General features: G+C 33.4%; 1 protein-coding gene across 1 annotated transcript in view; it reads left to right on the top strand.

The window, feature by feature from the left end:
- Window positions 1–27235, top strand: part of slco3a1a (solute carrier organic anion transporter family member 3A1a) — a 73649-nt gene that overhangs the window by 36589 nt on the left and 9825 nt on the right. The window contains exons 3-6 of the mRNA XM_051134342.1: window positions 19475–19573; window positions 21803–22078; window positions 24447–24611; window positions 26771–26969. Of these exons, the coding sequence (XP_050990299.1) occupies window positions 19475–19573; window positions 21803–22078; window positions 24447–24611; window positions 26771–26969 (739 nt within the window). The remainder of the gene's footprint in view (window positions 1–19474; window positions 19574–21802; window positions 22079–24446; window positions 24612–26770; window positions 26970–27235) is intronic.

Genomic DNA, 27235 nt, shown 5'->3' with positions numbered 1-27235 from the left:
ACTTTTGTCATGTTTTGTACGTTTTTGTTTTGCTTTGTTGTTTTATTTGATTTTTGTTTTGTTTCATTTCATTTTATTACCTTTTTTATTTATTTTATTTTGCTTTGCTTAAAAAAGTGTCATTTGTTTTATTTCATTTCATTTTGTATTATTACCTTTTTGTTACTTGTTTATTTTGTTTTACCTAAAAATTTTACTTTGTTTTGTTTTGTTGTCATTTTTATTTTGTTTTATTTAGTTTTTTCTTTTGACTTATGTTTTGTTTTGTACCTTTTTGTTTAGCTGTTGTTTTATTTTGTTTTTTTTTTTGGTTTTGTTTCATTTCATTTCATTTTATTACCTTTTTGTTTATTTTGTTTTGCTTTGCTTATAAAAGTGTCTTTTGTTTTGTTTTGTTTTGTTTTGTTTTGTTTTGTTTTGTTTTGTTTTGTTTTGTTTTGCAGGGTCTTAAAAGTGAGAAATGACTCAACTGACAGCTTTCTCCAGCTATTTAAGACTTAATAAGACTAAATGATATTAAATGGCTTGTGACCGCATCATAAGAGCATGTTTCATTTACTCACACATCTGTTTGTATGTGAACACATAAGCCTGCATTTTCTTGGTTTTTGCAACCCCGGGGTATTTTGGGATTCTTTGAAGTGAGTCAAAGAAAGTGCACAGGTGCAGATTTCTATCTTTCTTCAAAAGGCAGTTCAGCTTATCTCATTCCTGCGAACCTGACTTAAGGTTAACATTCGGCTGTGATGTTGCTCCCACACTGAATTATTGTCCAAGTATGTGCGCTAAGCTGTTTTGATGAAGACATTAGAGATTTGGAAAACTGAAAAGCCAGAGCCAACACACATTTTTTCTTGAACCAACTGAATAAATGTAGCCAATATGAGCAGTAGTATAAGGCAAATCAGTTGGAGGCAGGGTATTTGCAATTTATATATATATATATATATATATATATATATATATATAATATATATAAAAAGCTACGTATTGTTTTTAATAATGTTTTCTTTTTTTAGGTGATCCATCTTCACTGTATAATCACATTATATACCCTGCTTATATTTGCACTCAAAACTCCTCCAATGAAACACAAAGGCTGTGATTTAATAAAAGAATGTTTTTGTTCATTTTTAAACGTTTTCTCCGGATACATGGAGCACTTGTGGTCCTAACCGTATCTTTTGTCCTTGAAAGACCCCATTTCTCAAGTATAATTGCTGTTACTATTATATTCTTGCCTGCGGCGATATAGACTGTGTGCTATTTGTTGCGGTTTCAGGCTACGGTACTCAACACTGAAGCTGCAATGCATTAAAGAGCCATCAGCTTTCATACTGAAGTCTAATGCGAGGTCTCAACCTCACAAGAGGTTTACACCCGAAGAAAGCATTAGTCAAGAAGTGTTAAACTGCATGAATTTTGAATAAAGAACAGTATATCTAAGTGCATGTAAGTGTTGTAATGTGTGCATTTTGCACTTGGCTTTTGAATTTGGCTCATGCTTTCTCTCTCTCATGATTATTTAGGTCAGTGTGGTGGAGGGTAGAGAACAGAAACACTATCGATTTAATGAGAAGAAGTTAATTAACATATGATCACTGATAACCCAAAGACGCTTCAAGCGTCTTATGCTACCTCGTAGTTGAGATTGGTTTTGAGTCATAGTAGAATTAAAATCCCTCTGTTTCTGCGTTGTTTGTTGCTAACTAATCTGCTGATGTTGCAAGTACATAATAAGGTCTTTATTTATTTATTTCTTAATTACTTGTGGTATCATGTCTGGATGCACCCATACCATAATGAACAGCAATAATGAAAAGCAGCATAATCTATAAGCATCCACTGCCATTTTGGCTGATGGGACCCTAAATTTTGTGGCTCAAATAGATTAAAGGATTATCTGTCTTATCAAAGCTTTTTTTTTTTGTCCTCCACTGTTCATGGGTTCTGTATATAACCATATATGGGTGTTTCTTCAGCTATGAGCAATTTTGGCCCTGTGGATTAGTTTATTTCATTTGTCCACTAACCGTGTCCAGCTGTGTGTATATACAGTACACTACCATTCTAAGATTTTTTGATGCTTTTGAACCGCCAAGGCTGCATTTATTTGATCAAACAAACGAAAAAACAGTAGCATTGTGAAATATTATTAGAATTTAAAAGAACTGTTTTTTATAAATATATTTTAAAATGCAATTTATTTCTGTGATGGCACAGCTGAATTTTCAGCATCATTACTCCAGTCTTCAGTGTCAAAAATCTTTCTAATATGCCAGTTAGCTGCTCAAGAAACATTTCTTATTATTATCAATGTTAAAAACAATCAATGTTACGGAAGCAAGTTTCCGCCACTGAATGAAGGGTAAACAAAAGTTAATTGTGCCTCCTTATTTCACATTTCTTTTTTTTTTTTTATTGAAGAAATATATGCATTACAAAATCTTGGCAAAATCAAACAATCCTCCATATTTTCTTTATGCATAAGAGGTAACAAAAAAAAATTCAAAAGAGTTGAACAAAAAAATCTTCCTTTTGCAATACACAAATACCTATGAAACACATGAGTACAGTCTTCTTACTCTTACTATACAAGCACATACCACTTAATATACATACAAACATGTAAACATGTGCCTATATTCCAACAATCAGCATATTCCTAATACATAACAAGAAAAACACTTTATCCAACCGTCCACCCCCCACCCCGTCCGTCTGCTTGATACGCACTACATGGGGAAGACTGCTAAAAACAGTCAATAGGTAATTGCAGATTGAGTCAATCCTACTCAGATTGAGTCAACATCTCCTTCCTCTGGGCTTTATCTCATATTTCTGACTGAGATGTGAGATATGAACTTGCAAATTTGACTTTATTTCTTAGAATTACGACTTTATTTTTTAGAAAGTTTATGTCTCGCAGTTCTGAGAAATGAAGTCATAACTCTGATTAATAAAATCAGAGTTGCAAGATATAAACTCAAATTTACCAGTTTATATCTCGCAATTGTGACTTGTTTTCAAGTCACAATTCAAGTCTTTTTCCCCTTCAAACCTGGACTTTATAACCCACAGTTGCGAGTTTATGCCTCAAAATTCTAACAATTCTCAGAATTGTGAGACATAAAACTACAATTGCTAGAAAAAAGGCAGAATTGTGAGATACAAGTTTTTGTCGTGCAATTCTGACTTTATGTCTCATAATTGTAAGTTTATATCATGCAATTCTGAGAAAAAAGTTTATATCTAATAATTCTGATTTTATAACTTGCAACTGCACAATTCTGAGAAAAAAAGTCTGAATTCCGAGATAAAAAAGTTGCAATAACCTTTTTTATTTTAATAGTTATTAAAACTTTTTATTTTTTATTCAGTGGCAGAAATGGGCTTCAATACCTTAGTCACTTTTAATCAGTTTAATGCGTTGTTGCTGAATACATGTATTTATTTATTTCAATTAAAAAAACATATTTATTTATGTATTATGTATTTATTTATTCTCAGTTGCCACATCTCAAATAACATATTGTGTTTAATGGCATTCTGTGATTGAAATTGTTGTGGAAAATTGCATTTGACTTTTTCACATAATTTGACAAAATTACAGGTTGATTGGAAATGAAATAATGGAACAGTCAAGTATTTTGTTTACAAATGATAATTACCTTGTTTTTCCTGTATTTTCCACACATCCCGTCTCATATGCTGAAGTTTTACATCTGCAGTGTGATCTTCATTTAAAAAAAGAAAAATAATCTGTTAACAGTTTAGAAAGATTAAATGTCAAATGTTCATGTTCTAAAGTCAGAATTGGGAGACATAAACTTGCAATTCTGAGAAATAAAGTCGCAATTCTGAGAAATAAAAGTCAGAATTCTGAGATATAAACTCACAATTCTGCCTCAGTTAATCACTACTTCATAACACACAGTTGCAAGTTATTAAGTCAAAATTGTAAGATATAAACTCAATTCTGAGAATGTATCAGTCTTCTTTGGACTTTGTATGTCACAGTTGTGAGTTTATGTCTCTTAATTCTGGGGAAAAAAGTCAAAATTGTGAGTTTATGTCAGTTTATGTCTCACAATTCTGGGAAAAGAAGTCAGAATTGTGAGATAAAAAGTCGCAATAACCTTTTTTTTTATAGTGTCATTTTTGCCACATCTCAAATGACGTATTGTGTTTAATGGCATTTTGTGATTGAAATGATGGTGGTGGAAAATTGCATTTGACATTTTCACGTAATTTCACTGAATTACAGGTTGATTGGAAATTAAATGATTGAACAGTCAAATATTCTGTTTAAATGACAATTACCTTGTTTTTCCTGTTTTCTCCACACATCCCGTCTCATATGCTGAAGTTTTACACTTGTAGTGTGATCTTCATGAATTGTTAGACATAAACTTGCAATTCTGAGAAAAAAAGTCACAATTCTGAGAAATAAAGTCAGAATTCGGAGATATAAACTTACAATTAATGAGAATAAGTTCTCAGAATTGCGACTTGCAACATGCAGTTGCAAGTTAAGTCAGAATTGTGAGATATAAACTCGCGATTCTGAGAACATATCAGTCTTTTTTCCCCTCTAGATTAGATTTTTTATCTCACAATTGTGAGTTTATGTTCTCTTAATTCTGGGGAAAAAGTCAGAATGGCGAGAAATTGTGAGAGAATTGCAGTTGCAAGAAAAAAGTCAGAATTGCAAGATACAAACACATTTGTGAGAAAAAAGTCAGAATTGTGAGTTTTCCTCTTGCAATTCTGACTTTATTTCTTGCAGTCGTGGGTTTATATCAATTCTGAGAAAAAGAGTCAGAATTGTGAGTTTATATTAGTTTATATCTCAGAATTCTGGGAAAAGAATTCATAATTGTGAGATACAAACTCGCATTTGCGAGAAAAAAAGTCAAAATTGTAAGATACAAACTCGCATTTATGAGAAAAAAAGTCAAAATTGTGAGATACAAACTTGCATTTGCGAGAAAAAATCAAAATTGTGAGATACAAACTCGCATTTGCGAGAAAAATCAAAATTGTGAGATACAAACTCCTATTTGCGAGAAAAAAGTCAAAATTATGAGATACAAACTCGTATTTGCGAGAAAAAAAGTCAAAATTGTGAGATACAAATTCGTATTTGTGAGAAAAAGTCAAAATTGTGAGATACGAATTTGCATTTGCGAGAAAAAAAGTCAAAATTGTGAGATAAAAAGTCGCAATAACCTTTTTTTTTTATATAGGGTCATTTTTGCCACATTTCAAATGACATATTGTGTTTAATGGCATTTTGTGATCGAAGTGACGGTGGTGGAAAATTGCATTTGACTTTTTCACATAATTTCACTAAATTACAGGTTGATTGGAAATGAAATAATCAAGTATTCTGTTTACAAATAATACTCACCTTGTTTTTCCTGTTTTATACGCATATAACATCTCATATGATGAAGTTTTACAATTGTAGTGTGATCTTCATTTAAAAAAGGAAAAAGAATCTATCAACAATTTGGAAAGTTTTAAATGTTAATAATAGAAAATTCAACCTTTGGGTCATAAAAGAGCCTGAAGTTGAGGAAACACCCATCTACAGCCATAAATAGTAATTTCAGTGTGTTTGCCTTTTCCGAGACATTTATGTTCATAAAGATACCAAAGCCATAATATCTTGTTATCCTAAGTACAGATTATATTACAATGCCCTAGCGAGATATTGTTTGTGAGCAGTATGTAATCGTGTCATTAAGCTTCGGCTCTTCAGATGTTCGGGTGTGTTTGCTTTCCTGCGATGTGTTGCTAGAGATGTATATCTCTTGGAAACAAGTTACGAGAACAAATCCACAGATGCTGTCACAGTGACTGCTTGTTAAAATGAAATGTGGAAAGTGACCTGGAGGAGGACATTCAGTGACCCTTCACAAGATCTATGATGGTCCATAAACTCTAATTCCCCTGCAAAGAATACATTTCCTTTCTATTTTGAATGGCAACATCCATTCCTCGCTGTCACTTTCATAATACGAGGCACGTCGCTCAAACGCCGACAAGCAGTCGACAGGTTCACTTCAAAATAAAAGACCTGTTGTGCTCCAGATCCATGTTTTGAGGCAATTACCTCATGTGACAAGCTATAGTTGCATAATCACGTAATCATAATCCCTATTATCATCCGTGTTCATTTGTTTTTATTTATAGTTGGCTGACGCATAAATCTTTCAGCATCAAACAGCCTGGGTAGTCTAAAATAGAAAATCCATTTTCTGATAAAGCCAGAATGTGTGTGTCAAGCAGGTTGTGAATTATATAATCTGAGAGATTGCTTATGCCCTTTTTTCGCCTCATGTTCCAGATGCCAGACGGAGTGAAGTTCTTAGACGGGGAATTTGAGAAAATTCCTCCCACGCCCTGGGAAAACCAAACAGTCCTAAACTACTTGGACCGAAATCAAAAGCCTCCTGGCTTCTCGACATCCCTACATCAGAAACAATGTGTGTCTGTGTGCATAATGCACCCTAGGAAAAGCACATATTTGCATTGGTTTCACCTTAAATTTATTTGTTTGCACTGGGTTGATTTGACCAGTTTCGCTGTGGCACGACTGTGGCTCCATTATATAAAAGATTTTCTTTAGACACATAGGATTAGGTTTTTGGCTTTTGAAATCATGTTTGAGATTAAGGCTACAATATTTTCTAAAGTATTTCTGGTACAATCTTTGTTTTGTCAAAAACACTGCGTCAACATCCGAGCTTAGATTCAGACTGACAGGCCTCTGGTCAGTGGCGTGTAGCATTAGTCTGTGAGTGACAGACAGTTTGATGTGTTTGAACAGCAGGGGAGAAATGAAGAGAAGGGACGTGTATATTTCTTTGATCAGGATTTTATGTCAGGATATTGTATGACAACTGGAAAAAGAAATAAATCCATATTCACAATCAAATATAAACAATTAAATGTGACTTATGAGACTTGATGGCTTATAATTACTGATTGCAAACCTGATGTGATGTATCTAACAGCATCTAATTTATTTGGTTTGAAAGCGAAGGACAAGTTTAAATGATAAATATTGATTTATTCATTGCGCTATAATTGCGTGACAATGCATCATGCAAATTTCCCGCTTGAGTTGAAATTTTTCAACTTACACGGAAGACGTGATTGAGGTGAATATCGCACACTTGCTGTAAAACACGTCACACGTTGTATCATTCACATCACCCCTATTCACCTCTATTTGTGTCTTTACATTGACTTTGCAAAATATATAATTCACTTTTGGTGTAAACACACCATAACTCTGTGTAAATTCCAAAAGCGAAGTGAATATTTGCGTTTTCACTCTAGATTACTCACGGGAATGTTTTTACGCCACTTGCGCAAATAAATACATTGTATGTGCTTTCCTACATTTTCCGAGATGAGTTGGAATTTTTTTTAACTTACACAGAAGACGCGATTGAGGTGAATAACGCACAGTCGTGGTAAAACGCATCACACATTTTGTATCATTCACATCGCCCCTATTCACCTCTATTCGTGTCTTTACATTGACTTTGCAAATAATATAATTCGCTTTTGGTGTAAACACACCATAACTCTGTGTGAATTCCAAAAGCGAATTGAGTATTCGCATTGCATTTTCACTCTAGATTACTCGCGGGAATGTTTTTGCATCACTAGCACAAAGACATTGTATGTGCTCTCCTAGATTTTCCGAGATATGTCAATAAGCTGTTTGGCTGTTTTCAACTTGCGCAGAAGACGTGATTGAGCCGAATATCACGCATTTGCAGCCATCGCGTCACGGTGTGAATTCGCATTGATTTGCGTCTTTGCGTTGACTTTGTATATAATCTACTATAATTTGCAAATAATTAGGGCCCGAGCACCGATGGTGTGAGGACCCTATTGGAATTGCTCAGTTTCTTCTTCTTCTTCTTCTTCTCCAAAATGAATCACATTTTTGAGGGCCTAAACATGCTTGAAAAGTCATGAAACTTTGCACACGCATCAGAACTGGCGAAAATTTACGTCTGATATGGGTTTCAGAAGTGGGTGTGGCAAAATGTCTCAATAGCGCCACCTATAAAATTTCAACAGAGTGCGCCTCGAGCTATGTTTCACCTACATGTATGAAAATCGGCACACACATGCAACACACCAATACCTACAAAAAAGTGTCCAGGTACGAAATCCAAATCCCAACAGGAAGTAAGTTATTTAGATTTTTCCTGGCAAATTTTGTGTCATTTTTGCCATTTCCAGGCGTCGTACTTGAACGAACTCCTTCTAGAGATTTATTCAGATCAACACCAAATTTGGTCAGTGTGATCTAAAGCCCTTTGTGACGTTAAATTGCGAAGATCTTGAGTTTTCACTGTAGGGCGTGTCCGTGGCGGCCTGTCAAATTTCGATGTTTCGCCATGAAAAACAAAGTTGTTATAACTCAGCCATACAATGTCTGATCTGCCCCAAACTTCTCATGTTTTATAAGAGTCCACTCCTGAACACATATCCATGACCATATTTAGTTTTAGGCATAGCGCCACCTATTGGCAACAGGAAGTGACATGTTTTACTCTGTAACAAACTCCTCCTAGAGATTTATTCAGATCAACACCAAATTTGGTCAGCGTAATCTAAAGACCTTTGTGATGTTAAATTGTGAAGATCTTGAGTTTTCGTTGAAGGGCGTGTCTGTGGCGGCCTGACAAAGTTTGATGTTTCGCCATGGGAATAGAAATTGTTGTAATACGATGACATACGATGTCCGATATGCCCCAAACTTCACGTTCGATAAGAGTCCTGACCTGAACACATCTGAAGGCCAATATTACATTATAATCATAGCGCCACCTGCTGGCAACAGGAAATGACTTATTTTACACTAACTTAAACATGCAATGTCCAATTTGCCCCAAACTTCACATGTTTGGTGAGAGTCCTGACCTGAAGACATCTAAAGGCCAATATTCAGTTATAAACATAGCGCCACCTGTTGGCAGCAGGATGTGTCATGTCTTACAGTAACTCAAGCATACTATGTTCAATCTGCACCAGACTTCATATGTTTGACAAAAGCTCTGGCCTGAAGACATCTAGATGCCAATATTCAGTTATAGGCATAGCGCCACCAGCTGGCAGTAGGAAGTTTGGCACACATAAATGACTTTGATATATTCCTCCTATATTTTCTATATTAAAAGCATAGTGCCCACCGTTTGCTGTTTTCCTAAAGCCACCGGTTGGCGGTGAGCCCGGGTGCGAGGGCCCGTTCATCGCTGCTTGCAGCTTTAATTACATTCGCTTTTGGTGTGAACGTGCCATTACTCTGTCTAAATACTAAAAGCAAAGTGAATATTCACGGGAATGTTTTTTTCACATCACATCCTCTCCTCCATTTTCTGAGAGTTGTCAATAAGCTCTTCACTTGTCGCTTCCGCAACAATGCGTTAAGCAAATTTTCAGCTCAAATTGAAATTTTTCAACTTGCCCAGAAGATGCACCTGAGGTAAATTGACGCAAACGCGTCACACATTTTGCATCATTTGCACCACCCCGTGCGAGCTCGCCTCTGTTCGCGTCTTTGCGTTGACTTTGTCTGTGATCTACTCGCGCAAATAATTAAATTCGCTTTTGATGTGAACACACCATTACTCAGTGTAAATGCCAAAAGTGAAGCGAATATTCACGTTATCACTCTAGATTACTTGTGGGAATGTGTTTTGCATCACTCGTGCAAATTAAAACATTTCTTGTGCTCTCCTACGTTTCTGAGACAAGTTTGAGTGATAAATATTGATTTATTCATTGCACTAAGCTACAACTGCGTGACAACACGTCATGCAAATTTCCCGCTTGAGTTGGAATTTTTTAACTTACACGGAAGACGCGATTGAGGTGAATATCGCGCGCTCGTGGTAAAACACTTCACACATTTTGTATCATTCCCATCATCCCTATTAACCTATATTTGTGTCTTTACATTGACTTTGAAGTCACAGAAAGGAGCAGCGGCAAATGTCCAAAATCTAAAACCCAAGTTGGTTCGGTGTGTAGATCCAAAAAAACATGGAGCAATCAAACAATTAAGATCCGCACAAGGTCGTATACCAGGCTTATACCTCTTAAAAAAATCTTTATTAAATGCTGCATCAAAGGTCATAAACCTGCACAGAGGGTGCAGGTGTGCACCAGTTCATGTGGCACTGAGGAAGAGCTTTGTCTCGAAAATGTTTTGCACCTTTGTACATTTATTGCACTTTTTGCACATATTTTTATGACCTCTGACGCAGCATTTAATAAAGATTTTTTGAAAAGGTATAAGCCTGGTAGACGACCGTGTGCGGATCTTAATTGTTTGATTTTTACATTGACTTTGCAAATAACATAATTCGCTTTTGGTGTAAACACACCGACAACACGTAACAAACTAACAAACGCACAACAACACGTCAGGCAAATATCCTGCTTGAGTTTGAATTTTTTGATTGGCATGGAAGACACGATTGAGGCGAATATCGTGCATTCGCAGCAATCACATTGCGTTGATTTGCGTCTTTGCATTGACTTTGTACATAATCTGCTCTAAAAAATAGTGTCTGTCTTTGAGAAAAAAACATCATATCAAGCTTATCAGACACACTGGCCAGCTGTTGTTATCCTGCTGTTTGTCTTTGAAACTGCTAGACATAAATTCCTACTGTCAGATTTATTCTGCCCTGCTGCGAGACTGACTCCTTTAGCATTTTACACACATTTCATATAAAATATTATAATGGTGGTCATGTTTGATAATAACTAGTGTCTAACTAGTTCAAATGATGGTATTACAACTCACCCTGTGTTACAAAACTCTTCTACTGAAAACGAAAGTATTGTACCTTTACATTCTGAAACAGAAATGGAGGAACAGAAAGTGAAATTTTAGTCTGACAACATGAGTAAGTTCCTGACCTGACTTTATGTTTGCGTAATTCTTGCATTCCTTTGCTGCGTAAATGTCTAGTCCAATCGCTTCAGTGTCACTGTGGATGTTTTTCGCTGTCAGTCTGTCAGCAAGCTCTAAAGGGCACATGTTACATACTCGAAAGATGAACAGGAAAGCACTCGTTCTGTGACAGTGTGTGTTCTGTGTCTAAAACAGCCTGGTTTACTAGGTCTGACACTGCAACGTCTGAGATCTTGACTATGTTGTTTTTATGATTTATGTTGGAACACAGTGCAGGTACTTCTGCTAACTGACTGATTTTTAGCACTGAAGTACATTAGAAGTAACAGTACAGTACAGAATATGTGCATGGTTGCTCATGCAATTTTGTGGGAGTGTATGTGTGTGTGTTTATGTCGCATAAGCTCTGGTGGAATTACATACACATGGAGTTGCTTTGTAAGCTCAGCCTGGATTATGACAGGTAAAAAGTCTTTTGCAGCAAGTTATGATAAACACAATGCACCTGAAGTCCCAACTTCAATTTCTTTGTACCTGTAAGGAAGCATATTTAAAAAACCTTTTTTACCAGTTTCAACTTAAAAACTTAAGTTTAGTAGGTGCCTTAAAATTTTAAGTTAAATCAACTTAAAAGTACAAGTAATTTCAACTCACTACAATAAAATGTTTAAATGACTTGTAGTTTGAAGTTTGTTTAACTTAAAATTTTAAGGCAGCTGCTGAACTTAAGTTTTTAAGTTGAAACTGGTGAAAACTTTTTTTTACAGTGTAGTACAAGTAATTTTAACTAATTTTATTGTAGTGAGTTGAAATGACTTGTAGTTTTAAATTTAACTTAAAATGTTAAGGCAGCTGCTGAACTTAAGTTTTTAAGTTGAAACTGGTGAAAACTTTTTTTACAGTGTAGTACAAGTAATTTTAACTAATTTTATTGTAGTGAGTTGAAATGACTTGTAGTTTTAAATTTAACTTAAAATTTTAAGGCAGCTGCTGAACTTAAGTTTTTAAGTTGAAACTTTTTTACAGTGTGCTTGAAAAAAGCAGTTTTTGGTTAAATCCAAATTATAGCATTTATTAAAAAATATGTTTTTCTTAGGGTTGCAGTGACATTAAAATTGTGGCCTAAATATATTTTTTAAGAAATATATTAAATATATAAGAAATTTTTAAGACTTCCTGACCCTGCATAGACAGCAAAGCAAATACCACATTCAAGGCACAGAAATGGATAAAATAGTCCATGTGACATCAGTTCAACTGTAATTTTATGAAACTACAAGAATCCATTCGTGCTGTCTATGCAGTGACAGAAAGTTCTCAGATTTTACAAAAATATCTTAATTTGTGTTCTTTGTAAAGGCCTAATGGGTTTGGAATGACATGAGGGTGAATAATTAATAACAAATTTTTTACTAGAATTACTAACCCTAAGTAAAGCATGAAAAATGTGAAACATGCAACCAGAGGATGCAGTAGATCTTGGGCTAACAATTGAACAGCTCTTTCTAACAGGGTTAGTGATATCATCAGTGTGAGAAGCCCATTATTTTCCCTTTTTTTTCCCTTTTAGAACGATGTTAATTCTTTTGCTTTACAATGCTTTGTTTTTCTTGCACTTCAGATATTTATCATTTCTGATGATTAACTGCTGAGATGTAAGCATGGTCTATTGTGTGAAATACAAAAAAAAAAGCTTGCGTTCAAATCTTCAAAACTGAGCAATTGTTTTGGATATTGAATAAGAGTACTGAAAATCATTTGTCTTATTATTTACCCTAAATGCAATCCACATACGGCGTTTTGTGATTTATCCTAAAATGCGATACAATGTCACATAATACTGTCTCGTGTGATAATTTAACAAACCATCGTGTTTCTCACAGTCATTTTACACCTCATTAAAGTCATCTAACACCCACTGCCATATGCTTTTAATGCATCACTGTGAAAAAATGCTATTTTAGTTCTTATACGCTTGCTTAATTAATTGTTAACAGAACTGTTTTATTATAAAGTATGGAAAGTAGACACAATTTAATGTTTTTTAATAAAGATCCTTTCTTAAAGGGTTGTCAGAGTTCATGCTCATAGACGCTTAGCTGATTCATGTGTAATTTTCAGTAAATGTCATTCTTCTCTGTCCTCTAAAAAGACGTTTCAGGCAATGAAAGGCTGCAGCATTATACCATTATGTCTAGGCTGTGCTGAAAGTGGATGTTAAAATGTGGCGGTGGAGAATAGGCCACACATAAATGTTTTTCCTTGGTACCCAAACAAGACTTCCTGGAAGAAAGACCAATTTCCAAGCCAGTTAAGTGAATCATGGGCCTTGCCCAGCATGCCATTTTAATACTTGCTCTTTTCTTTAATGATGATTTAAGTCGTAAAGTTAAAAATGCTTACCAAACGAATTTGTACCTTGCAGTAAATTGGACATAATTACCTGCACGTTGATGATTAGAGGAGAGGATGTAGGAAGTAGCCCATTCCTCCAGTGACTAAAGGCCCAGTTTTGTGTTCATGAAAGTCAGGAGGTTTTTATTAACCCTATATATGTTGCACATCCCCATGAGATATAAAAATGAAAGGACACACAGACAGACACAGTTTTGGAGAAGCAGCAGAAAGACAGAGTGAATTTGTAACACTCAATACCATTTTGACTTCAGTTTTGATTTTCTTATCAAAACCATCCCAGCTCAGTATGGTTAAATATGATGTTTGTTTAACTAGAAGCGATGTTTATCAATCACACGAAACCTGTTATTTTGCTTTATATAGATAGAAACCACATTCTGAAGAAGCTGATGGAAAGTTTTTCTGTTCTCACTGTGGTGGGGTCCTCAGCCCAAACCAACTGTCTCAATTCTTAAAAGGTGATTGCAAGATTTCTGCTGCCTTTTTGAGGTTTCCTGTGAGGGTAGTCAGTGCTAAAGCGTTGCTATGAGAAATCGGCATACATAGTTGTAAACACACACACACGCAGTCTCTAAGGCAACATATAGTAAAAACACCACAGTGCCTTCCACTGGGCAGCACAACAGTTGGGATGGAAACTCTGCAGCTGTTTCTTGTGAATCCAACACCATGCCTTTACTAGTGTTTTCATGCACAGTTTTTTTTTCCCTTCCCAGATCACTGTGAAACCTGGAGACTGAGTCTTTTAATAAAACAAGATCTTAAAATTTAAATTTAAAATGAATATAACATTTTTTTCATATATACATATATATATATATATATATATGAATGAAGAATTTGGTTCCAAAGCACTATTTTCTGTTTCAATCTTTCACATAGCATCTTTAGGTTATAATAACATTACAAATTTAAATCCGGATTTAAATTTTCAGAGATTTATTATAAAAACTGAATATTTTTTTTTCCAAAAAATGCAATAAATCCATCAGGGCTCTACGCTTACTTTTCTTTTTAGGAGCACCTGTGCTTCATCATTTGAAAAATTTAGGAGCTTAGTTTTCAACGAAATAGAGCATATATATATTAGGGCTAGCAAACGATTAATTGCGATTAATCGCATACAAAATAAAAGTTTGAGTTTGCATAATATATGTGTGTGTGTACTGTGTGTAATTATTATGTATATATAAATACACACAAGTTAATGTATATATTTATGTACAAAATATTTTTATTTATATATAATATAAATTCTATAAAAATTATAAGAAATACATATACTTGTAAATATTTCTTAAATATATACATGAATGTGCTTGTATTTATATATACATAATAATTGCACACAGTACATTCACATATATTAGGCAAACTCAAACTTTTATTTTGTATGCGATTATATATATATATATATATATATATATATTTTTTATTTATTTATTTATTTTTTTAATTTCTTATTATTATCAACAGTGGTAAAGATTTTTGTGGAAACCTTTATAGGTTTGTTTTTTTTTTCAAAAGAACCAACCTGAAAACTTATCTGTGGGAAATATGTACTGCCATGTACGTTTAGCGGAGCAGGATCAGGAAGCTCTCGGATTTTATCAAAAATATCTTAATTTGTGTTCCGAAGACGAACGATTTTTTGGGTGAACTGTCTCTTTAAAAAGCCAACCGCCTCTAACTGGTAGTAAGTGGTAATTTGTATCAAAACTGAAGAAAAACCTTTCACAACAACCTGTTCCTATGTGATTCAAGGGAAACATGAAGATGTTCTGTAAATCGAGAACAGAGCTTGTGGTTGTGGTTTCTAACAGGACACGCGGCTTGCAGTGTGTACGTGTGTATGTGTGAGTACACTCCCTTAGATGGCCAGAAGCTCAGGAAACAGACAAACAAGCATTCACACACACATTTAAACTCCCACTTTGATCTGAGGCATTGTAACGTAGGGACTGGTAAAGTGACTCATTTTTTCCGGACAGACTCATTAATTGCTTGCTGGAGGATAGGGAGCCACATCTGTTGTGCTTCTGCCTTATAAGTGGTTCAAGCGTCGCACTGGCTCGGTGTGGTGTGAGGTCTCTTCCTCTAGGCCGAATGAACTAAGTATGGCTTCAGCAATATCTATCTGACGCTGAAATCCAGCGCCAGCACTCAGATATGACGTGTCTCTGTATGTGGGTTTGATTGCGGGTTGGTATAGGTCTATTAAAGGATGCTCTTTTGCATTAATGTGTCATCTGGAAGGTTTTGAGTGTAGAGATTGAGAATTGTCACCGTATAAGGCACGTTAAGCAGTACTTGAGGAATTCCAGATCACTGATCAAAGGTTGCGGTCTAGCATGTAGCATTGCAGCTTTTGTTTCAACACTGGCATCAAAGTGATGTTTCTCAGAAGTTGATGAGCGTGGTTTTCAGTGGGTTGAGCTGGGTTTTCAGTCGAATTTATTTTACCGTTCACATGGTTCCCAGTTATAATATTTCAAATTGTTATAATATTAATGATTTATTTGCGTTTACACTACCAGTCAAAAGTTTTTGAACAGCAGGATTTTTAATGTTTTTTAAAGAAGTCTCTTCTGCTCACTAAGCCTGCATTTATTTGATCCAAAATACAGCAAAAACATACATGAAATACTTTTACTATTTAAAATAATTATTTTCTACTTGAATATATTTTTACAAATGTAATTTATTCCTGTGATCAAAGCTAAATTATTCCAGTCTTCACTGTCACAAGATCCTTCAGAAATCATTCTAATATGCTGATTTGTTTAAAAAAACATTATTTTATTATTAATATTATCAATATTTAAAACAGTTGAGTACATTTTTTGTCTAAAATAAAAAGCTTTTTGTAACATTATACACTATACCATTCAAAAGTTTAGGAAAGAAATGATGGAAATTAATACTTTATTTAGTAAGAATGCTTTAAATTGATCAAAGGTGATGATAAAGACATTTATAATGTTACAAAAGATTTCTATTTCAGATAGATGCTGTTAAATATATATATTATTTTTTTTAGCAGCGATTCAGAATATTAGAATGATTTCTGAAGGATCATGTGACATTAAAGACCGAAGTAACAAAGCTAAAAATGCAGCTTTGAAACCACAGGAATAAATTATATTTTTAAATACAGTCAAATAGAAAACAGTTATTTTAAATAGTAAAAATATTTCAAAATTTGACTGTTTTTGCTGTGCTTTGGATCAAATAAATGCAGGCTTGGTGAGCAGAAGAGATATAAACATAAACAATCTTGGTAGTGTATTTCTGTATATTTTAATGTTTGACCTAAAAAATATTTAGATTTTAAGGTCAAAATACTATCTAATTTGTTAATCGATAAAAATGAATTAGGTTTTTAGCTATATAAATTCATGTTACAGTTTAAACGGTTGCCAGTTATATTTATAATTGTTATAATATCAGTAATTTAAAGGGATAGTTCACCCAAAACTGAAAATTCTGTCTCCCCCTCATGTTGTTCAAAACGCATAAGAACATCTTTGGAACACAAATTAAACATTTTTGGGTGAAATCTAATATCTTTCTGATACAGAAGAGAACAAGTTGTTGAATAAAGTCATTATTTTTTTCTTTGCGCACAAAAAAGTATTCTTGTAGCTTCATAAAATTACTGATATCACATGGCCGGTTTTAATGATGTCCTTAATACCTTTCTGGGCCTTAAACGTGTTGCTGTCAATGTAGGGTCAGAAAGATTCGGATTTCATCAAAAATATCTTAATTTGTGTTTCGAAGATGAACAAAGGTCTTACAAGGTTTGGAATGACATGAAGGTGAATAATCAATGACAGAATTTTCATTTTTGGGTGAACTATCCCTTTAAATGCTTTTTTATGGGCAGCTCTTTTACTCCCAAACTCTGTATAAGATTAGTACGTTTGTATTGAGGACATAAAAGCTGACACAAACGTCAAACTCAACACCTGTCACTAACAGACTGGCCATTTGTGTTTTTTAGCTCTCTATCATTGTCCTTTCAGCCTGCTGTACCCCATTGACTCAGAGGTGTTATAAATTACAACTAAATGTGAGTGTCAGTCCTGCTACCGTCAAATCGCAGTTCTGCTTACACTCTGCGAGACAAATTTGGCACAGTCACTGGAGCCTTTTATCTTTTTCTTTGCTGAATAATCATGGTGGGAACATTTTCAGAAGAGAAGACAACTTTTTTTTTGTGATAACACCGGCACACATTGCTTAATGAAACAATATTGTGTGTGCTTTAATAAGAGAACGGCAGAGGATGAGGAAAGCTGATGAGAGTGCCTGGATAAGGCTTGATAATCTCAGAAGCTGCATGTGACCCGCAGGGCTATTGCTGGGCCGCTGTCACACTTTTTGACAGCATATTAATAGGGATTTGTGCCCCAGATGTCTGCTGCTTCTGATAGGTGCCAGCACAGCATCGTCTGTTCGGAGCTCTGCCACTCCATTCCGCTCAAAAGCAAATCCCGTTTTTCTTGCATTGTATGCAAACCTGTCAAGAACTGGTGAATTACTCTGACTATGTGAAATTTAGTTCTCATTCTTCACTTGGAATATTTGTTCAGGCAGCTTGTGCACATAGTTTGGGAAAGCAGTGTGTTATACTGTAGTTTTAGTATTACTATGTACATAGTATTCATATTGATCTTGGAATATGTAATTTCAAATAACAGCATATGCAGTCTATACTTTTTTCATATAGCAATAGTTTGTGGAGACATCTGTTAGCCTTTGCTTTTTTGAATTAATTTATGTGTTGTTTTGAGAAATGTGGGTGTAAATAAATTGGGAAAAGGATGAAAACTTAACACTGCATAGGCACTGCAACATTTCTCATACAAAAATATTCCTTTATTTATGATAGCAAATCTGTCTTCTGTATTTTTCCTTGGTTTGAGTGCGCCACCTTGTGGCTGAAAAAAAAATAATAATTCCCTGCTGTTGTAATATTGTGAAAAACTGATTACTGTTGATTTATATTATAAACTTAATTAGAGAACATTTACTTCTATTTTATATAATATTCTTATATTATAAAATGTCATTTTAATAATGTCATGCAGCTAGAATTTTATCTATATTTGTTTTAGAGAATAATAATTGTGAAAAACAGTTTACTGTTCATTTATTTTGTGAACTTAATAAGAAAACATTTGCTTTGTTTTTTATATATCCTTATATTATGAAATGTCATTTTAATAATAATGCCATACAGCTAGAATTGTATTTATATTTATTTTCAATATTGTGAAAAATTGTTTATTGTTGATTTATATTCTAAGCTTAATTAGAAAACATTTACTTTTATTTTATGTAATATCCTTATATTATATAATGTAATTTTAATAATAATAATACCATACAGCTAGGATTATATTTATATTAATTTTAAAGAATATTAATTGTGACAAATTGTTCACTGTTGATTTATATTAGAAACGTTTAATTAGAAAAGATTTACTTCTATTTTATATAACATCCTTACACTATAAAATGTTATTTTTATAAAAATAGCTAAAATTGTATTTAGATTTATTTTAGATAATATTAATTGTCATAAATGATATCATAAACCTGGTTAGAAAATATTTACATTTATTTTATAGAATGTTCTTATATTATAAAATGCCATTTTAATAATAGTAGCATTTATATTTATTTTAAAGAGTATGGAGTTTTAAAAATCTAAACAAATATAACAACAAATGTTTCTAACTGTTGTATGATCGTGTAATGAGCATCTTATAATTTTAAAGGGGATATCGGATGCAAATTGCATTTTTACATGGTGTTTGCATATAAATGTTTCTTGATACAAATCAACAGTGATGCAAATACACTAATTTTATTTATTCCGTAAAAACCTAAATAGTCATAATTATCAAGCAATTTTATCTTTCTGAGCAGTATGATGTCATATTGCTCAAGCCCCGCCCACGACCAATGATTGATTGTCTCGTATTAGCACATTTCCACCCTCAGCCAGTGAAATTCCACAATTTGTGGAAAAAGGATAATGTTTTCAGAATATGATTTCTGATTCATTTTATTGTTGTATTTCAGGTATACTCTTTTCCACCCTGGTGTTTGGACCTGCTTGCGGTTTCATCCTGGGATCTGTCTGTACCAACTTTTATGTGGATGCTCTGTTCATCGACACAAGTGAGTTTCAGTTCGTCCTCTGTATCTCCAAACACAACCCAAACACTCAGTTTAGAACAACAGAAAACTGCTCCAAGGCATTTCGTTTCCCACCAACACAGCTCTTGCATCTGCTGAATAATTGAAAGCACAAGGCCTCATATTCTGTCTCACTGTCACGATCAATAATCAACGAGAGAATCAACTGAAAATGAAAAGGACAAAGAATTTTTCACTCTTAGGATGCTCACTCCTACTTGCTAATACATTATGTTGTCAAAAGTAAATTAAATCCTTTTCTATTTAAGCAGTTTGGTCATTTCAGCTACATCTGTTGCACCAAATATCCACTTATTTTTCTTCCAGTGAGAGCAGGCGCAGCCATTTGTAAATTTTATGGGTCTGGTTTCGGGGCTCATCTGTGTCCAGCTATTTTTAGCTGTATAAAACAGCTTGTTTGGCTGCTTGATACTACAAATTGGTGTCTTATCATATCATCTTAATGTATTATCTTAATTATGAACACACTGGTTTGTAGTGCAAACAGTTTTACCATTTACTGCACATTGTTATTCTTCTAGTTATTTCGCTATAGTGGTTAATGAACCGGACATCTCAAGCTTCGGTTTTGGGAAAGGAGACCAGAGGCCCCCTTTTTAAAGTAACCAATAGCGTTTCATTCACAGTTGCCAAGTCCACGGTTTTCCTGCAGAATTGGGCTAACTTTCATAATGTTGCCGCGGACTGTTTTTCATGTCCGTGGATTGAAGCAAGCCCAATAACGTAATATTTAGCCCATGGAATGCTAATTTTACCAGAGGAACCCCACCAAAAAATGTGTATTTTACCCCCGGAATGTGGTTTTCTCAGGGGACTCCCCTCGAAATGGATTGGGCTAGTTTTGAGTAGCAATTGGCCAGTTTGTTGTGAAAACCTGGCAACCCTGTTATATCTGCCAGAGTTGTTGAGTTCGGTAAAGCCGCATTTGACAGGTTATGACAGCCATTCAATATGAAACTCTTACTAAAACAAACTAGTCATTATAATTATGCAGAGGCTGTGTTTAATATATGGCGACTCGCGCATATGATCCGCTTCGTACTATTGCGTCTCTGGACCGGAGCCAAAGTCCGGAGTAGACTGTGTGCTGCCGAGTTTCACGTGACATAATGCAAAACCAGACCTCATTTGCCCTCATCAAAAGCATATTTACACTTTCTAATCGTTCCCTGTCGCCTACATTGTGCACTACATGCCATTAACCATACAGAAGATACTAACACTGTAAACAAGTGACCGATCTCAGCCGCAGCTTCAATGTATATTTATAGTGTAGGGGGCGGGACGCTACGGGTTCAAGGAGGATTTGATTGGACAGAAAGTTTGATGAGAAGCTGAAATCTATGGTGATGTCATCAAAATCGTTGATTTATATTGGTGGAAGTGAGAGACTGTAAGTTTTGAATGCTTATATCTTGCAGACGTGAATTTTGTCGTTGTTTTGGTACACATTAGCTTATATATAACCTTAAAGGAGAAGTCCACTTCCAGAACAACAATTTACAGATAATGTACTCACCCCCTGTATTTCTTTCTTCAGTCATAAGGAAATTATGTTTTTTGAGGAAAACATTTCAGGATTTTTCTCCATATAATGGACTGATATGGTGCCCCGAGTTTGAACTTCCAAAATGCAGTCTAAATGCGGCTTCAAATGATCATAAATGCAGTTGTAAACAATCCCAGTCGAGGAAGAAGGGTCTTATCTAGCGAAACGATTGGTTATTTTCATAAAAATAATACAATTTATATACTTTTTAATGTCAAACGCTAGATAAGACCCTTCTTCCTCGGCTGGGATCGTTTACAACCGCATTTGGGATTCGTTTGAAGCTGCATCGGAGCACCATATCAGTCCATTATATGTTTGGATCGTGATTAAAATGCAGTGGTTCTGCAACTGTTTCTTTCATTCGGTTTTATATAAAGTCTCAGTCAGGAAAAAAAGTGATAAACGGGCCATGAAACCGTGATACAGAATTTTTGGGTGAAAACCGTCAAGCCCTATCAGTGACTTCAAATGACTTTGAACAGCTCAGTGGTTTTGATGTCAGATGTCTGTGAATTGCATCATGTAATTTGCTTTGCTGTTTTAGAAGTGGATGTTCTCAAGTGTCTACATATGTGAAAGACTTAACATTTCTGTACACATTGTTTATGTATTCACCATTCTCTATTTGCTTTTCTCAGCTAAGCTGGACATCACTCCTGATGACCCCCGCTGGATCGGTGCATGGTGGGGCGGCTTTCTCCTCTGCGGTGCCTTACTCTTCTTCTCAGCCCTCTTCATGTTCGGTTTCCCTCAGTCTCTGCCCAGCAAGGAGGTGGAGGGAGGTCTTGAGAGCGAACAGGCCATGCTGCCCTCGTCTTTACCCCAGGACTATGAGAAATCCAAGCATAGCAATGGAGTCGTGCAAAACTACCAGCCCAACAGCAACAGTCTGTCTTGCTGCCAGCAGCTTCGAGGTATCAGTGCCAGTAACTGGCTCCATTCACTACATTACACAACCGCTAAACGCTTCCTTTTCACTGAATCTAAAAGCTCCAAATTTACCATGTGATGTTCGATGCACTCGTATTGAGATTAGTCTGCTTTAGCTGAATACGGTTACAGTGTCTTTACATAATAAGAAGAAATGCTAGACGCAAACACCTGATGTGGGTCTTTTTCTTGATTAAATCTGTCTAAACTTTACCGGACATCTTACTCTAATCGCAAGTCTAATTATACTTAATGGTACACTGAGGAGGCAATTAGACAATTAGAGTTAAGTCTTACTAATTAGCCGGCCCACACGGCATCTGTAGAAAGCTCAGCAGATTTCCACAGAATGTCTACACATCCACATCCACTTACGTTTTAGCATAAAAAAAAAAAAAAAAACGTTAAATGAACTAAAAAAAATTTAATAAAAAATACATACTTTTTTCATTTTCACTCAGTGTAAGTTGAAATAAAATAACTGAAATTAAATAAACTACTACTAAAAACAAAACTTGATAAAAACTATATAATCATATAAAAAACGAATAAAAATATTTTTCATTTTCATTCAGTTTAAGTTCAAATAACTAAAATAAACTAAAACTAAAAACAATTTATTAACTATATACAGGCATATATAACTATACAGGCATATAAAAAAAACTAATACAATTATAAAAATGACTAAAAATTAAAATTAAAATAAATTTTCAAAAATTAAAAAATAATATGAGGTGTAATTCAAAATATTAACAAAACTATAATAGTATCCTATAATTCTATAAAATTCGGATGATACTAAAATAACACTGGCTGAAATAAAACCTAAATATTAGATGAAAAACTTAAAAATGTAAAAAGGTATACTAAAATTACTAAACTAAACTAAAATTAAAGCTAATTTAGCTTTATATATTTGTTAATACACACACACATACATATATATATATATATATATTAGAATAGCTTTATATATTTTTATTTTTTATATATTTTTTATATTTTTATTAAATTTGTTAATTAAAATATATATATATATATATATATATATATATATGTGTGTGTGTATTAACAAATGTGTAATAGTACTACTTTAGTACTAAAATTACAAAAAAAAAAAAAAAAAAAATGAAATTAAATAAAGCTTAAATTAAAGTTAAAATAAACTAAAACTGAAATTAAATAAAGCTAAAATTACTGCTAAAATAATAAATAAATAATAATTAAAATGTCAAAAGCTCATAACAAAATGTATAGTACTATGAAGTCAATACTATGAAGTATATTACGTAATTTAATTTTGCTTTCAGCAGTTAATAGAAGTGTATACTCTCATGTTTCTTATGAAATGCTTTTCAGTTAGACAAAAGGTGGAGGGTGGTAATTTATTTATTATATAACAATAAATTTAGGTGGTTGGAACACTGTAAAAAAATGCTATAAGAGTATTTTCTTCAAACAAAAGCAACACTGCAAGATATTAAGACTTATGCATGCAATTGTATATTTATGCATTGTTTCCTCATGAATAAATTGTCTGGTTTCAAATATGACGTTATTGACGTTTTTGTTAAAAAAAAAAAAAAGCTCTTCTATAGCAATGAGGAGAGGGGGTCAGAATTTGATTTATTCGATTTTTTTTCTTTGGAGTAACATGCAAAAAACAAACAAACAACAATTAGAGTCACAATTTTAAATATGATTCCATCCAGACATAAAGAAGCACTAAAGCTTTCAGGCTGAAAGACTTTTTGCATGCCAACTGTCACTCTCTGGGTTCATACTGTCATTCTTGTTTCTCGCCTGTTTGTCTGTAAATAGAGTAATTGTTATGCTGCCGTTGCTCTATATTTGTAAGGCTCTCATTTTATACAACAGCATCCATCAATCATGTAAGATCTGATTACATACTAGCTAATGTGATGCATTACTAGAAGGAGCCATGGCGGCACAAGCTAAAGGCAAACACACAAGACTGTGCAGCAATAATGCAGGCAGCTTTTGTCCAACACAGTCGTTGCAGTTTTCAAGGTTTTGCCATCTGGAATAAATGCAGTCTCCGTCGTGATGTTTCAGATGCATGTGTCAAATGTATCAATCAAAATGAAGCCTCCTCAAAATGTATCCGCAGCTCTGCAGCACTTTAGAAAAGAAACTGGAAATTAGGGGGTGAATGTCTGTTGATTGCATCATAAATCATCTGTTTCTTCATTCACATCTAACGAGTGTCAATCTTAACTTTTACTGAATGCTATAGACTAGACTAGTCTGTCATTACGCTGTATTTTGGGCTCACTCACTAAACTCTCTCTCCGTCTCTCCACTCTGTCGCTTCCTCTTTCACTCCAGTTATTCCCAAGGTGACCAAGCACCTGCTGTCAAACCCAGTGTTCACGTGTATTGTCTTAGCTGCCTGTATGGAGATTGCTGTTGTTGCTGGCTTTGCTGCCTTCCTGGGCAAATATCTGGAGCAGCAGTTCAACCTCACCACCACCTCTGCTAACCAGCTGCTGGGTGTGTATAAAACACATATTATAGGCACACACAAATACACACTTACAGTGGGCTCCAAAATATACCTTTTTATACCTTTTTATCCTGTTCCTGCTAAATTTTTAGCATGAAATGTGTTTTTCTTATTCGTTTTGTAATTTAATTTTTAATACCATTATTATTTTTTACATTAAGATTTAATTGCAATTAATTTTTACTGTTTTTATAATTCAATTTTTGTTGAAATTCTTTGTCATATTGTTTTTCATTGCAGATTATTTTAAAAAAACGTTTCCTGTTTTTATTTTTTTTCTAATTTAATTTTAAATGTAATTACAAATAATTGTACTGTTTTTTTCTAATGCAATTTTTATTGCAAATTATAAAAAAACAATGTTTAATATTATATACTAATTTAATAGTTTTTTATTATTAGCAAAAACTCTGCTAATTAGAGGAAAATTTAGTCTGTTTTTTTTTTTTTTTTTTTTTTTTTTTTTCAAATGAAATTAAAAAAAAAAAATTGTAGCAAATCAGAGCAGATTTCACTCTATTTTTAGTGTTATTTACTGCTGTTTTACAAATTGTATTATTAAGGTAATTAAAATTATTTTTGCTAATACAATTTCATTTTAAATTATAGCAGATTTCCCCCTATTTTTTAGTGGTATTTACTAATGTTTTACAAATTGTTTTTTTTACTGTATTTATTATTATTATTATTACTAATTTAATACAAATCATTTAATTTGCTAATTATTAGCAGATAAGTATGTTTCCTATTTTTATATTTTTATAATCACAATTAATTAGACAATTTATTTTTCTAATACAATTTTTTGTTGCAGATTATTAACAGAAAAATTATTACCATTTTTTCCCAAATTTATATTAGTTTATAATTAGCATTATGTAATTTATAATGCTTTTTTTAGTTAGTACTATTTTTTAATACAGTTTCATTGCAAATTATAGCAGATTTCTTCCTATTTTTAGTGTTATTTACTAATGTTTTACAAATTGTATTATTAATGCAATTAAAATTGTTTTTGCTATTACAATTTCATTTCAAATTATAGCAGATTTCCCCCTATATTTAGTGTTGCAAAAATATTAGGAGCTTGTCTATTTTATTGTATTTTATTATTATTTTTATTATTACTAATTTAATACAAATCATTTAATTTGCTAATTATTAGCAAAAAAATGTATGTTTCCTATTTTTATATTTCTCGAATTACTATTAATTACATTTTTTTCTGATACAATTTTTATTGCAAATTATTAACAGAATGCATTTTTTCTACTTTTTTCTAATAAAGTTTTATTAGGAATTATAGCAGATTTCCCCCTATTTTTAGTGTTATTTACGGATGTTTTACAAATTGTGTTTTTTTCCCCAAAAATATTAACACTTTGTCTGTTTTACTGTATTTTCTATGAATATTTTACTGATTTAATAAAATCATTACATTTTTCATTGCAAATTATTAGCAAAAATGTATTTTTTCTATTTTTATTATTTTTTTCTAATTTAATTTTAAATGTAATTACAATTGTTTTAATACAATTTTTATTACAGATTATTAGCAGAAACAAATCTCTATTTTCTGTTTTAATATTCTATACTAATTTAATTTTTTTTTAAATTATTAGCAAAAAAATCTATTTTTAAAATGTGTAATTTTTTATAGCATTTATTTTATTGCAAATTATTAGAGGAAAATGTCTGTTTTGCTTTTTTTTTCAAATGAAACTTTGAATGCAATTAAAATTATTTTTACTATTTTTTTCTATTACAGTTTAATTGCAAATTATAGCAGCATTTACTGTTTTACAAATGATATTTCATTTTAAGTGAAATAAATTTTGGAGCTTTTTAATCAATTTTGAAAGACTTTTGGAACTTACTTTATCTGAACACATTTATCTTTGACTCTTACCCAGTAAACCTGAAAATGCACAAATTATAATTTATAATTGTAACATTTGCATTTATTTATTTAGTAAACGCTTTCATCCAAAGCGACTTACAAATGAGGTTTACAACAAAAGCGATTTATCAACATCTGAAGTGCGGCAATACAAAGAAAAGCACAAAGATAAAAGGTTATTCAGGTACACAGCAATGCTTTATTTTACATAACACATTATTCTGTTGATATTGTCTCGGTAAACAGGGATGACAGCCATCCCGTGTGCCTGTCTGGGCATATTCTTGGGAGGTTTGCTGGTGAAGAAGCTGAACCTGTCTGCTCTGGGAGCCATTCGAATGGCCATGCTGGTCAATCTGATCTCCACCGCCTGTTACGTGTCCTTCCTGTTCCTGGGCTGTGACACAGGACCTGTCGCTGGGGTGACCGTCGCCTATGGCAACGAGTACGGACGGCTCAGCTGCTTTTTTCTCCTCACAGCCTTGTTATTTTTTGTGCCATTTATAATGTCTTTGCAGAGAGGCTAGAGGATGACAAGTCTACATGCTGAAACCTCTATTTTTGTTGTATGTATGGATGAATCAGCTTCAGTGTTTTATAGATTTCACTGGTTTTCTTATAGAGCGTTTCAACAGCAGTAGGATGGATTAGTAATACAGCCCAATTTATTTTCGAGGCCCACATGGAATCTTTGCTTATACATCTGCACAG

This window comes from Labeo rohita, chromosome 18 (assembly GCF_022985175.1).
Source record: "Labeo rohita strain BAU-BD-2019 chromosome 18, IGBB_LRoh.1.0, whole genome shotgun sequence".
Classification (NCBI taxonomy): Eukaryota; Metazoa; Chordata; class Actinopteri; order Cypriniformes; family Cyprinidae; genus Labeo; species Labeo rohita.
Note: the sequence above shows the minus strand (reverse complement) of the source record. Positions and strands in the feature narration are given on the sequence as shown.